Raw genomic sequence first — 14481 nt, 5'->3', positions numbered from 1 at the left:
TGTTGCCCATAGCAACCAATCAGATCCTAGCTATCCTTTATCTAGTACTTGTAGTGGGAAATTAATCCTGGTGGGGGGGATAATACGTATTATTTTTATGCAATAATATGTCTCCAGGTGGGAATTAAAAGGGCAGTAGAAGTAAGTAAGAGACTTTTAATAGCCGTATTTTCTGCAGGACAGAAATTTTCAGTATAATATATGTGATATCATAACTCACTTGTTATACTGGTATTGTTTACAGGACCTGATATGTATAATCACCTCACTTGTGTATTATGTTGTAGTACAGTGGCTGTTATCCAGATACTTATGAGGTTAATGACTTAGCAGATATAATATATATATGTCTTGTGGCTACATAAACATGGAGGTGTGAGCCCTGAAGCCGCAGACAGCAGAGTAAGAGGTTCCTCTGGGATATCCCTGTGAGACAATCTCCACACACACTATATGATGAAAGTAAATGATTTATTGTGTATTCATTGCTCAGCGGTGTCGCACATTACACACATCGCAGGTCACACCTTGGAGCTCCGTCTAATCACTGGGCTGGACCCTTCTCATCTTCATCTGACTTGCCCGAAGGGTCTTGGGCAAATCCAAATCCACCCAGGTTGTCCAGGAAAATGCATGTTGAAGGGGTTTTGTTGGGGTGTAGCGGGCGTTCAGCCCGGCCTCAGCACATCCCTCGGAGTGGTACCAGAAGCCACCCCCCCAGTACTCTGCGCAGTGCTGAAAGTCCTCATCCTGATCCTTATCAAACGTGGAGAACTTGTGTCCAGCGTGAGAGCCCAGGGCGTCCCCTGCAACATGGAGAGACAGCATGTGACGGGAGGAAGTCGGGATGTGTCCTACGTACTGCAAAGGTCGTGTTTACCTGTCCTGCAAGATTACACTAAAATGTATGTAGTGTAGCTGTGTTTAGTGCTGTGACTGTGCAGGGTTTAGTGTCACATTATTATCTATGACTGATGTGTGCGGTACAGTGTTTAGTGCAGTGTAACTTACTGTGCGAGATGTCACGTGATGTGCAGGGTGTAATGTGACTGGTTGTGTGCAGTGAGGGATGTACGGTGTACGCCATAACGCCACTTGTCCTTCTGACTTCATTGTGAAACTATCATATTCCAATCACTTACATTTTCCATGGCATCACTTCTAATTTCCCCTTGGACCACCCATTGTGTGATTGACGATATGTAGGGTACAGTGTGTGATAGTGTTGTATGTCTGTGCGTGATACGGAGTGACAGTGTTTTGTGTGACTGACACTGCTCGGGGACAATATATAAATGCTACAGAGACCGTACTGGGTTTGGGCTAATTGTGATGTGTGTACTGGAGACGTGTGAGCTTGTCAGAAAGTGAGTGATTTAGTCAGGTAGTAGCCGGTTGTGTGACGGTCAGCCGGAGGCTGCAGGCTCCCTCCTCCATCCACTGTGCGGAATTTGTAAACTAAACAAACTGATAAGAACCACTGACTTTTCCATGTGCCACTGCCTGTAGAGTTTTCCTAGTGCCCACCCCACTCCCATTCTGCTAACTGGAGATGAACATCTTTAGGTGATACTTAAGCTAGGTACAGCTACAGTCAATCACACGATATACAACCATAAGGTCCGATGTTACATTAGTGTGTACGCTCCCACGATCATGTTTTATCGTCCCAAAGCTCATTGTATCGTTTGATTTGATTTTATAACCGGGCTAAAAATCTCTATAATCGATGGAACGATGTCGGGCAAATTCTGCAGTGTTTACGCACCAGTAGTGTCCATAGATCTCTATGGAGTGTGCAGAGTCAGGATCTATTCAGCCAATGGATATGACTGATGAAGAGTACAGATCTGAAGGTAAATCGTGTATAGTGTGTACACATGAATCAGCATTCTGATCGCAACTTTTAGTGACTAAAATCGTTAACGATGTCGCATCAGGAGGACATTTCTGTAGTGTGTACCCTTAGTCTTCCAATAAAGGTGTTGCTGTATGACCCTGAGCTGTTACCCCCTTTACCTGCTCCCTCATCGGTGCATGCCCCCACATACAGCTTGTACCCATCACTCTCGGGGTTCAGAGCGTGGCTGGAAAGGCTGAAGTTCATGTACCGAGCAGAGACTCGGTGCCCATCAAAGTCTTCTAGTTCCACCATCAACTCATACGCGCTGTGCATCGTCAGCCGGTAAATGTTCTGCAGCCCTGAAAGACGCATGCAGTGAATAGCGGGTTAGTCTATAGCTAGAGATGAGCCAAATCGGGGCAAAATGTTGCACAAATCAAGTTTTTGGCGGAACAGGCCATTATTAAAAAGTTCCGTCAGTGCAATCCTGGACTTCTGCTCTGTATTTAGAAACTTGCATTTCATATAATGCATAGAGCTGGGTGACGATCATCAGTTCATTACATTGTGTGGTAGGACTGGGAACAGATTGGGCCAAATTCCGCTGGCAAAATGTGACATTTTATGGCCAAATGCAGAAAAGGGTGAAAATTTTGCCAAACAATGTTTAAATCCTCTCTACTCATGGGCTGTAGAAATGGTGAATTGTAGATAAAAATGTGATATTTGTGGAGTAAATGAAAGCAGCTCACTCTTATCAGTGGGTACAGTATCTCAGTATCAGCCCAGACACCATATTTAGTCTTTAAAAAGAGTCTTCTAAACAAATCGGTAAATACTACAGAGATAGAAGATCTGAGAAGCGGGGTGTTTACCAAGCCAGTACTCTCCGTCCGCGTTCCCAAACCCATTCACATAGTCCTGCCAAGATTTCTGGAAATCCACTAAGCCGTCCAGCCGTTTCTGAAACACCTGCAACAGAGAGTACAATTATTAGGTATACAGAGATCGAGATGGTCGGGTACAAGTTACTACGGTGCTTGAAGTATGCCTCAGCGTCAGAGCTAGAGGCAACTTTGGCGCTGTAGAACTCGTTAAAATGATATGCATGTTGCATTGCACATGACAAAGGCAACTCTGCAATGTAAGTATGGTTGACAACTACATTCTACATGAGCATGTTATTACAGAAAACACACACCAATCAGCCACAACATTAAAACCATCTGATGAAGGTCCCCCTTGTGCTGCCAAAACCGCTCTGACCCGTGGAGGCATGGACTACACAAGACCTCTGAAGGTGTCCTGTGGTATCTGGCACCAAGACGTTACCAGCAGATCCTTTAAATTCTGTAGTTATGAGATTCCCCAGATCTCCCGATCGAGCATCTGTGGGATGTTCTGGAAAAACAAGTCCGAGCCATGGAGGCCCCACTTCGCAACTTACAGGACTTAAAGGATCTGCTGGTAACGTCTTGGTACCAGATACCACAGGACACCTTCAGAGGTATTGTGGAGTCCATGCCTCGATGGCTCAGAGCTGTTTTGACGGCATAAGGGGGACCTGCACAATATTAGGCAGGTGGTTTTAATGTTGTGGCTTATCGGTGTGTGTTTGCTGTAATACCATGCTGATGTAGGATTTATTCGTCGACCATACTTACATTACAGAGTTGTTTTTGTCATGTACAATGCAATGTGATAGCTGGTGATATGAAGGTGCAAGGAGGGGTCATTCAGGGCTATAGGTGAGCTCCCTCCTGAATGACCCCTGACCCCATGTGCTAGTGACGTAAAGGTGCAAGGAAGGGTCATTCGGGGCTATAGGTGAGCTCTCTCCTGAATGACCCCTGACTCCATGTGCTAGTGACGTAAAGGTGCAAGGAAGGGTCATTCGGGGCTATAGGTGAGCTCTCCCCTGAATGACCCCTGACCCCATGTGCTAGTGATGTGACGGTGCAAGGAGGGGTCATTCAGGGCTATAGGTGAGCTCTCTCCAGAATGACCCCTGACCCTATGTGTTATTGAGGTGAAGTTGCAAGGAGGGGTCATTCGGGGCTATAGGTGAGCGCTCTCCAGAATGACCCCTGACCCCATGTGCTAGTGACGTGAAGGTGCAAGGAAGGGTCATTCGGGGCTATAGGTGAGCTCTCTCCTGAATGACCCCTGACCCCATGTGCTAGTGACGTAAAGGTGCAAGGAAGGGTCATTCGGGGCTATAGGTGAGCTCTCTCCTGAATGACCCCTGACCCCATGTGCTAGTGACGTAAAGGTGCAAGGAAGGGTCATTCGGGGCTATAGGTGAGCTCTCTCCAGAATGACCCCTGACCCCATGTGCTAGTGATGTGACGGTGCAAGGAGGGGTCATTCAGGGCTATAGGTGAGCTCTCTCCTGAATGACCCCTGACCCCATGTGCTAGTGAGGTGAAGGTGCAAGGAGGGGTCATTCGGGGCTATAAGTGAGCTCTCTACTGAATGACCCCTGACCCTATGTGTTATTGAGGTGAAGTTGCAAGGAGGGGTCATTCGGGGCTATAGGTGAGCGCTCTCCAGAATGACCCGTGACCCCATGTGCTAGTGACGTGAAGGTGCAAGGAAGGGTCATTCGGGGCTATAGGTGAGCTCTCTCCTGAATGACCCCTGACCCCATGTGCTAGTGACGTAAAGGTGCAAGGAAGGGTCATTCGGGGCTATAGGTGAGCTCTCTCCTGAATGACCCCTGACCCTATGTGCTAGTGACGTGAAGGTGCAAGCAGGGGCCATTCAGGACTATGAGCATACATAGGTCAGGATGATTGTGGAGCGGGACAGTGACAGGTTCCTTTAAAGATTTGTCCCTTTAAATCCCCTTTAAGAAAAACCCCTCATTCTGTTCTCACCGTCCAGACCATGCCGTTGGCCGTCATGTCACAGTACACAGGCAGAGGGCGCTGTGCTCCTTGTGGGTATATAATGTATACACCACTGGTGTGATGGTTTCTATCCCTGACATCCTGACAGTCCATAGGAAACCATTCTACCTCCGTCTTCTGTTGGGGACCTGCGGAATAAACACATCAGTGGATTACTGGGGACATCAGGAAAGAATGAAGGAAAGAATGAGAGGTGCAGAGATGAAATCACTCAGTGAATGCAGGAGGACAGGAGGGAGAGGTGGAGAGTGCCAGTTAATGAATGAGGTGTATAATTCGATCATGGCAATAAATGGTGATAAGACTTATGTCAATGTGTGAGAGATCATTGGACAGACAACCACTGCAACATAATTAATGGTTATTATAATAATTGGTTATCATAATGAATAATTATTATAATTCATGCTTATAATGAATGACTAGCATGAGCTGTAGATCATGTATGAGAAGGTCAGAAGTATAATCTCTTGGCCTTATGTAATAACCATGTAATCTGCCATAGCTTCCAGCAACCAATCAGATTCTAGCTGCCAGTTTTCAAGTACAGTTCAGACAATGACAGCTAACAGCTGATTGGTTGCTATGGGTCACAGTAAAACTGTGCTCATTGTACCACGTTAGCAATTAAGCCCAACTGAGCAGAAGACAATGGGTGAGATGTTTTATATATCAGACATTAAGGCTCAGTTACAAAGGTGCAAATGTGAAATCTCATAAGCACAAATGCACCTGGCTTTACGGGGATGTGCACAGGTGTATGGGCCAAGATGGTAGGAGGTGGGCACATCGTGGGTGCTGAGCATGGACCAGGGGCATGAGGGCACCTACTTTTGAAGCAACATGCAAACAAGATTTTGTTCTGTGGGAGGTGATTATTTAAATGAATCCAGTGGAGGAGAAGGTGCCGTTATCCTGGGTACCACATCCTACTGGAATAACTCTTGTCCTACTAGACGTATGACTTCTGCCTGAAATCAGCAGTTCAAGCAACACTTGTAGCCATAAAAATAAACTGTGAACTGCGTTGGCTGTTTCCATGGTTACAGGACAAAGTGTCTGTTAATCACTACGTCAGCCAATTGGCAGCAGCAGTCATGTCTGAGTCGCCCAACTGCCAATTTTGGGTATAAGTATAATAATACTTAATAGGGGTTATCCCACTATGTTGTATTGTCCATTATGGCTTTAATTGCACAAACTCATTTGACAGTTAAATTTAAGCCATAAATGAGACTGAAATGAGCTGTATTTTCTGCACAAACACAGATCATATAAATGTCTATTTTTACACACAAGCCAGAGTCACTTGCACTTTCTTGTGCATAGTTTTTAGTACAAAAAAATGCCCCAATTCACAAAGCAAATTCCATCAGAAGGTTGCAGCCAGCAGTCACTTCCACCTTCGCACACTATAGAGATGAGGGCGATGGCACAAGAATAGGCTGGTGCTCAGAGAACAGCATTTCAACAGACGGCACCTTAAGGGGCTGCAGAGTCGAGGTTCTCACCAGCTTCCTCCTGCTGTCCTACCTCCCCCCAGTCATCTGCCCTCACTGTCTGTGTGTAATAACTCATCTGCCCTTTCTCCTGCAGTCATGCCATTTCCAGACTGCTGCAGCTTGGATAGAGGGCATCACCAGCCTACCAGTACCCCCTGTTCATGCGTCACCATACTGGCACTGATAGGACTACAGGAGAAAGGACAATCTCTGTGTGAGCAGTACGTGACTATAGAGGATGATGCACCTGGATGAAGACCACAATTCTGTAATTAACCCTTATTGAGCTGAAGAGAGCGAGCGACAGACTATTTGTAGGCAATCAGTGAGAGAAGGCGTGAGAGGAGATAGGGATGTCAGCCATTGATTGGAAAGCATTGAATGAAAGGCATTACAAGCAAAATTTGCATTGAACCAGTGTAACCAACCGACAATTAGCTGAAGATATGTCCTGTAAAGGTTATACTATAAGTGGTGGTTGTTGTTATTTTTATGCACATTTTGTACCTAAATGCAATGTCAGTAAATGAGCCCTAATGAGCTAAACAGAATGAATGAGCATGTATCCATGGATGACACTGATTTAAAGGGAATTAGTGGAGAACATTGACAGGCATAACATTAAGTTATAAATCAGAAAAATATTTCCATTTATTGTACATGAATAATACCCCCTATCGTCTTGTCTTTTTTTTATGCATGTCAGAACAGCTCTGTTTAATCAAAAACTAAATAAGGCATTGCTCACTGCATGCTGCCGAGTGCTGGCATATGTCTGTAACATTTCACCCCGCACCCTTAGTCGCTGACTTTATTCGTTGAGAGTCCTGTAAGTCATAATATATGCTCCAATTTGTATTTTACCTCTTTGCCTCCATGTAATACAGACAATAAGTGTAAAGCGCCCCTAGTGTAATATATTTTTCTAGACTATCAATATATAATCTCTTATCTTTTTCACATGTATAAACAGATATCTCATACAGGGTTTTAGAATAAGTGCATTCGTTATTCAGGTTAATTCAACTTTAAAGATATTTCAATGTCATATTTTCCCGCTAAAGGATACAGATACAAAAAAAATAAATTGTATTATTGATCTTACCCAAGTCTTGCAGTGATTCACCAGGCAGGGTGCCGGTCGGGCTCCCGGTGATTCGGTGAATATGGCAGAGGGCAAAGATTATGAAGATCTAGAGATAATGACAGATCCATCGGAGTTAGATAATTACAGAGGATGGTGGGTGAGCGGAGGAGGATGAATGACTTACCTTCATGGCAGTCTAGCTACTGTCTGTTGTGATATGACATTAACAAGCAACAGACAGATACATATATACCCAAAGACAGGACCGTTAGAGGAAGGACATTTGGGGGAATGAAAAGTTTGGGGAAAACCAGAGGTGGTGCTGTTATCAGAAAGTGTCCGTTCATTATACTCAGAAACTGCAAGTCCCATGAAAAAAACATCTGTATAGTTAGTCATGCTGCTGATAGTGACACAATGTACGTCCTTCTAGGAGGATTTTTTTTAAATATTTTATTTTACAATGAATAAATAAAAATATTTGATGTAGATTATTAGAGAATTCTACAGGTAGATTATTATTACTGTTATAACCAGTAGCAACTGCTTGTGTACTCTTCACTCTCTCACACCCAGTTTATCAGCAGAGTGATCTGTAAATAAACTGTTAAGGTTTGTGCAGTAAAATCACAGTTATTTCATCATCATTTATATAGCGCCACTGACTCCGCAGCACTGTACAGAGAACTCATTCACATAGTCCCTGTCCCATTGGAGCTTACAGTCTAAATTTCCTAACACACCCACAGACAAGGGTCAATTTGTTAGCAGCCAATTAACCTACCAGTATGTTTTTGGAGTGTGGGAGGAAACCGGAGCACCCAGAGGAAACCCACGCAAACATGGGGAGCACATACAAACTCCTCACAGATAAGGCCATAGTTGGGAATTGAACTCATGACCCCAGTGCTATAAGGCAGAAGTGCTAACCATTGAGACACTTTATGAGCACAGAATTGCAGTAGGCTTCCTACCCACATTCTATCCCTTCTAAAATGGTAACTGAGACCAGAAGGAGGGCTATATATATATATAAGATATCGCTCCAAAACTTGTGAGATCTGACATTTTACTGTAAGTGATAATTTGCCTCGTTTTCAGACCCGAATTTGGCATGATAAACCAAGTCATGACTCTGTTCTACTCCATACCCCAAATTTCGGACCTGTCAAATTTTTCTGAATCCGAACAACTCATCTAATATATATGTTTATTATAATAAAGGACATCATATTATTTCAATTACATCCTTGAGAGACCCTGGAATTTCTTTGTTTTCCTATTGTGAAATATTTGTTTTCCAGTTAGTAAAAAAAAGTATAATTTCTAAACTTATTTGGGGGGATGCACCAAAAATTGTTGGGCTCAACAGAGTTGACATCTGTTGGGAGGGATCAAACAGCATTTCAAATTGTACTTGTTACCTAGTAAATGTGTTTTACATCGCTCCTCCACACTATATCCAGCTCCAACTTACGTGGCGTTAGAAGTGGGATAGCAAGACTCAAGATCTACGCTGCATTGATCCATTGATTTTCAATGAAAACATCACTGACAACTGGTTGATATTCAAACTGGAATGGAGAGTGTTCAGCGTTGCTGGATTGTCGGACAGTCTTAAAAGGTACAAGCTTATGCATTATTAAATGTAGCCGGTGCAGAAGCAGTTGATAAATCTAATACGTTTGTTTATGAGGATGAGGATGATTTTCCCAACATTTTATTACAAAAGTTTGAAGAAATATGCCTTCCTGTAATAAATGTCATAATGGACAGACATTCTTTCAACACCACCAAGGAAAGGTGTGATATAACAATACAGTGTTATGTTTACACCCTTAAGCTAACAGCAAAAAAATCTGACTTTGATACCATTAACATTGAAATGATTAGGCACAGAGCAGTCTGTGGTATCTATAATGACACAGTCTGCATGCAGTCACTGTAAGAGACCAAGGTAACCCTTGAAACCGCAATTTACATCTGTATGCTAAACGGGCAATCAGAGAGTAGTGAAAGACAGCTAAGGAAAGAGGCTGAAGTGTGCAGTGTGCAGTGCACACCAGCCTTATACAAGCAGTGTATAAACTGCGCTGGGCACCACCATCCTGATCTGCAGAATTGTCCAGCCTTTAACAAGTGATGCAATGCATCACTTTTGCACCAAATTGTCACAAATGGAACCACTTTGCCAAATGTTTCAGGTCTAAGCACATGCAGATAGCTAGACTGCATGTGAAACACAGAGAGATATTATTATAATTTATTTATATAGTGCCACTAATTCCGCAGCGCTGTACAGAGAACTCACTCACATCAGTCCCTGCCCCATTGGGGCTTACAGTCTAACTTCCCTAACACACACACACAGACAAGGGTAAATTTGTTAGCAGCCAATTAACCTACCAGTATGTTCTTTTGGAGTGTGGAAGGAAATCGGAGCACCCCCACCCAAACACGGGAAGAACATACAAACTCACAGATAAGGCCATGGACAGAAATTGAACTCATGACCCCAGTGCTGTAAGGCAGAAGTGCTAACCACCAAGGCCATAGAGAGCCAGGAGGGAGCAAGGCCCTAGAGAGCCAGGGGCGCAAGAGACCCTTTGGACCATAGCAGAGCACGGATATAATGTGCGGGGGGCATTGCAGGGTAGTATGTGTGTGGGCACTGAGGATATAATGTGTGTAGGCTCTGCAGATATATTGTGTGTGGGCACTGAGGATATAATGTGTTTGGGCACTGCGGATATAATGTGTGTGGGCACTGAGGATGTAATGTGTGTGGGAACTGCGGATATAATGTGCGTGGGCACTGCGGATGTAATGTGTGTGTGCACTGAGGATATAATGTGTGTGGGCACTGAGGATATAATGTGTGTAGGCTCTGCAGATATATTGTGTGTGGGCACTGAGGATATAATGTGTGTGGGCACTGTGGATATAATGTGTGTGGGCTCTGCGGATATAATGTGTGTGGGCACTGAGGATGTAATGTGTGTGGGAACTGCGGATGTAATGTGTGTGTGCACTGAGGATATAATGTGTGTGGGCACTGAGGATATAATGTGCTTGGGCATTGAGGATATAATGTTTGTGGGCACTGCAGATGCAATGTGTGCAGGCACTGAGTATATAATGTGTGTGGGCACTGAGGATATAATGTGTGTGGGCACTGCGGATGTAATGTGTGCGGGCACTGAGGATGTAATGTGTGTAGGCACTGAGGATATAATGTGTGTGGGCACTGCGGATGTAATGTGTGTGGGCACTGTGAATATAATGTGTGTGGGCACTGAGGATATAATGTGTGTGGGCACTGCGGATATAATGTGTGTGGGCACTGAGGATGTAATGTGTGTGGGCACTGAGGATATAATGTTCATGGGCACTGAGGATATAATGTGTGTGGGCACTGCGGATATAATATGTGTGGGCACTGAGGATGTAATGTGTGTGGGCACTGCGGATATAATGTGCGTGGGCACTGAGGATATAATGTGTGTGGGCACTGCGGATATAATGTGTGTGGGCACTGAGGATATAATGTGTGTAGGCGTTGAGGATATAATGTGTGTGGGCACTGAGGATATACTGTGCGTGGGCACTGAGGATATAATGTGCGTGGGCTCTGTGGATATAATGTGCATGGGCACTGTGATTATAATGTGCGTGGGCACTGAGGATATAATGTGCGTGGGCACTGCGGTTATAATGTGCGTGGGAACTGCAGATATAATGTATGTGGGCACTGCAGATATAATGTATGTGGGCATTGCACAGTAGAATGTGTGTAGCATTTATAATTCCTGCACTGGAGCCCTTTATTTTTGGGTTTGCCACTTTCAGGTTTTTTAATAAAAAGTGAGCTATAAACGGAATAATTTGCATTTTTTTTTACATTTAATAATTGTGGTGTATTTTACATAAAGTCTATAGTCCCTTTTCAGGTTCCTCTTTTGTATTCCGCACATATTACAAGGAGCAGACTGAGAGCCTTTGTCTTGTAAGGAAAGTCCCAGCCTCACCATAAGCATTGTCTTCTCTATGTGGAGACCCCCGGCCGTGACCATTGTTACATCGCTGGGAATTGATGTGGAAATCTCAATACTCAAAGATTGAAAGGATTAATCCAGTTCTGATGGCTTCTTACACCAAGAGGACTTTACAGAGAACTAACCATACATTTATGGTAATATCTGAGCTACACAGCAGACAACAGATCCAGCAGTCACTGTGATATTAGTTGGGTGGGCGCAGAACGTTCATGTTTTCTGCTCGATTCATTCCCAGACCTCCCACTGATAGAGCACTGATGCTGAAGAGCACAGATCATCCGAAACTCAGCTGTTGTTATTTATGTTGGAATTAACCGTTAATGACTGACAGCAGTGGATAATTGTCCACATCAGTTCAGTTATTAGGTTACATCAGTCCAGGGGGTAAATGTATCAAGCTGAGAGTTTTCCGGTGGGTTTGAAAAACCAATCAGATTCTAGTTATCATTTATTTAGTACATTCTAGAAAATGATAGCTAGAATCTGATTGGTTGCTATAGGCAACATCTCCACTGATAGATTTGATACATTTACCCCCAGTGCTGTTTTGGGGCAATGGAACATAGCACTAGCTTATTGGAGGAAGGGCATTTGCAGGTCATCTACAATCTATGTTGGTGCAGACGGCAGCACAGCACAGTGAGTGAAAGCTAAAGAGGCTGCTTACTAGTTTAAATGGTGTTTTTTTTTCAGTGTTGACTTATAAATCGAGTACAGCTTTGTTTAGACAAATAATCAAGATTAGGTATCTGTCATCTCGTTCTGCACAAGTCATAGATTCCCGAAATTAAGCCCATTCTGCAAACTTGAAAGGCATTTTTTTCTAAATATATAATTTTTCCGAAGTGCGCATTTAGAGAGAGTGCTCTAGGATGTGTCCTGCTGTACTTTTTTCCACTGTCTAATACTTTAAGTAGTGATGGTTGGCTATGTTTCAGTAGCTGTGGCTGATTTAGAATTCTCCCCTGCAAATATTCAAAACGTTAAGTTATTATAACTGAGAACTCACAGTCTGTGACAATTTGCTGCTTATAATGGCTACTGGCCTTTTAGACAATGTTTAATTTCTTGAATGGGGATATTTCTTGGCGCATGTTTGTAAGGTTGTAAGTGATGGTGAAGAAGTATCCATGGCATTGTCTAGTATTGTGTTACCTATATCACTTAGCCTCGGATACATGCACTTTCCTTTATTTGGGAGGTTAGAAGGGGGGTTGGTGCAACTGAGGTGTGGTGGGTGGGAAAGGCAATTATTTGATCTTATCACAGGGACAAATTAAGGTTTTCTAGGCGGGAGTACTATTTAAAGGTAACACCACCAAATGCGTACCTGAATAGCATCTTATGGAGAGGTAGCCAAGGGTCCATATACTGTACACTAACCTCCCTCTGCTACACCGTCACCAGCCCCTTCAATAGAGAGATATTCCACCCACCCCAACTCCTGGTTCTCTCTTTGCATCTCAGCCCTCTTCTGATGTACATGATATAATTCACAGCCTCCCTCTTAAGTTAATTATAAAATACAGAGCAGCCTTTCATGTCCATTATTCTATGCACAGCCCCTCCTCACTGTTGTCCATTATTCTATGCACAGCCCCCCCTCACTGTTGTCCATTATTCTATGCACAGCCCCCCCTCACTGTTGTCCATTATCCTATGCACAGCCCCCCCTCACTGTTGTCCATTATCCTATGCACAGCCCCCCCCTCACTGTTGTCCATTATTCTATGCACAGCCCCCCCTCACTGTTGTCCATTATTGTATGCACAGCCCCCCCCTCACTGTTGTCCATTATTCTATGCACAGCCCCCCCTCACTGTTGTCCATTATTCTATGCACAGCCCCCCCTCACTGTTGTCCATTATTCTATGCACAGCCCCCCCTCACTGTTGTCCATTATTCTATGCACAGCCCCCCCTCACTGATGTCCATTATTCTATGCACAGCCCCCCCTCACTGTTGTCCATTATTCTATGCACAGCCACCCCCACCCCCACCCCACACTATTGTCCATTATTGCTAAGCCCCCACCAATCCACCCCACCCCTCCCAACCTGTATCCTGAGTGCTGGATCAGTCCTGATAGGTGAACAGCCGCTTCACCACCTGAGTTGCGCGCAGTACCAGCTGCACTGAGCGATTGACATCTATGCCACATATATTAAATATGTTAATTTGTAAATTGATTTATTGTGCTTCACCACCTCAGGAATACCAGGTATGTGACTGGAGGTGCCGGCAGCTATTCTACTACAGCCGGCAGCACTATCTTGGTGTATAGTTGGCACTTACAGTAGTTGAATGTCTGCATTGGCCAAATGCCACAACTAGAAGTGGTCAGTAATGGCAGGTAAACAAAACCCTAAACAATCTGGAAACCACATAGTGGCAAAGTAGGAGCTGTCAATGTCCTGTTAGGAAAAATGATCATAATAGGTACCCGACTCAAAAACAGAATGAAACAAGGAACCGCAAATACTACTATAACCAACGTTACACAGGTGGCAGAATGAAATCATTAACACTTTTCCGGCTAAAGATTTTGGTGACGGCGTTGGGCTGGGCTGCCAACCGGCGGCTCTCCATACCTTTTCCTGGTGAACTCCAGAGAGCTCAGTCGATTTCTTGGATAATAAAACACATAATTAAAAAACAGAAATAGTTGGACAGCACTGGTGCATAGGATAACGGGATACTATAACTTGTAATCAGATATTGCCACATGTATAAGAACTGACACAATGTTCCGACACAACAAACGGTTGTCTTCCATATTGCTTCATGTATTGTTAGCCCATCTGACAAGATTAATGCCCTGTAAGAAATGACTTCCTGAGTTGTTGCTGTTTATTGTGTAATTCTTTGCACAATTAGTCCCTGCACGTCAAGACCAAATGTTATGTATTGGAAATTCAGTGGTTTAGTTGGGAATAACTTCTACTCCAACTAAGCAGATCATATATTGTGTATATGTATCTCTAATTCATATGTATATGTATATATATATATATATATATATATATATATATATATATATATATATATATATATATATATATATATATATATTTATATA

The 14481-nt window shown here is 43.6% G+C and overlaps 1 protein-coding gene across 1 annotated transcript; it reads right to left on the bottom strand.

Annotated features, from left to right (window-relative positions):
• Positions 1–452: 452 nt before the first annotated feature.
• Positions 453–7636, bottom strand: LOC142097194 (microfibril-associated glycoprotein 4-like). Its single transcript, XM_075178841.1, has 6 exons — positions 7529–7636; positions 7363–7450; positions 4723–4883; positions 2719–2815; positions 2020–2202; positions 453–806 (listed from the first exon to the last, which is right to left on the bottom strand). The coding sequence occupies exons 1-6, from the start codon at positions 7532–7534 to the stop codon at positions 541–543; spliced, it is 801 nt and encodes a 266-aa protein (XP_075034942.1). The 5' UTR covers positions 7535–7636; the 3' UTR covers positions 453–540.
• Positions 7637–14481: the final 6845 nt, after the last annotated feature.

Source organism: Mixophyes fleayi, chromosome 7 (assembly GCF_038048845.1).
Source record: "Mixophyes fleayi isolate aMixFle1 chromosome 7, aMixFle1.hap1, whole genome shotgun sequence".
NCBI classification, from domain to species: Eukaryota; Metazoa; Chordata; class Amphibia; order Anura; family Limnodynastidae; genus Mixophyes; species Mixophyes fleayi.
The sequence above is the reverse complement of the archived record's forward strand: the minus strand, read 5'-3'. Positions and strand labels throughout refer to the sequence as shown.

Excerpts from the sequence above, each read along its gene's own strand:
- LOC142097194 (XM_075178841.1), bottom strand. Across the intron at positions 2,816-4,722 it reads CCAACGGCATGGTCTGGACG|GTGTTTCAGAAACGGCTGGA; the intron begins GTGAGAACAGAA and ends TCTCTGTTGCAG. Across the intron at positions 807-2,019 it reads ATGCACCGATGAGGGAGCAG|GGGACGCCCTGGGCTCTCAC; the intron begins GTAAAGGGGGTA and ends TCCATGTTGCAG.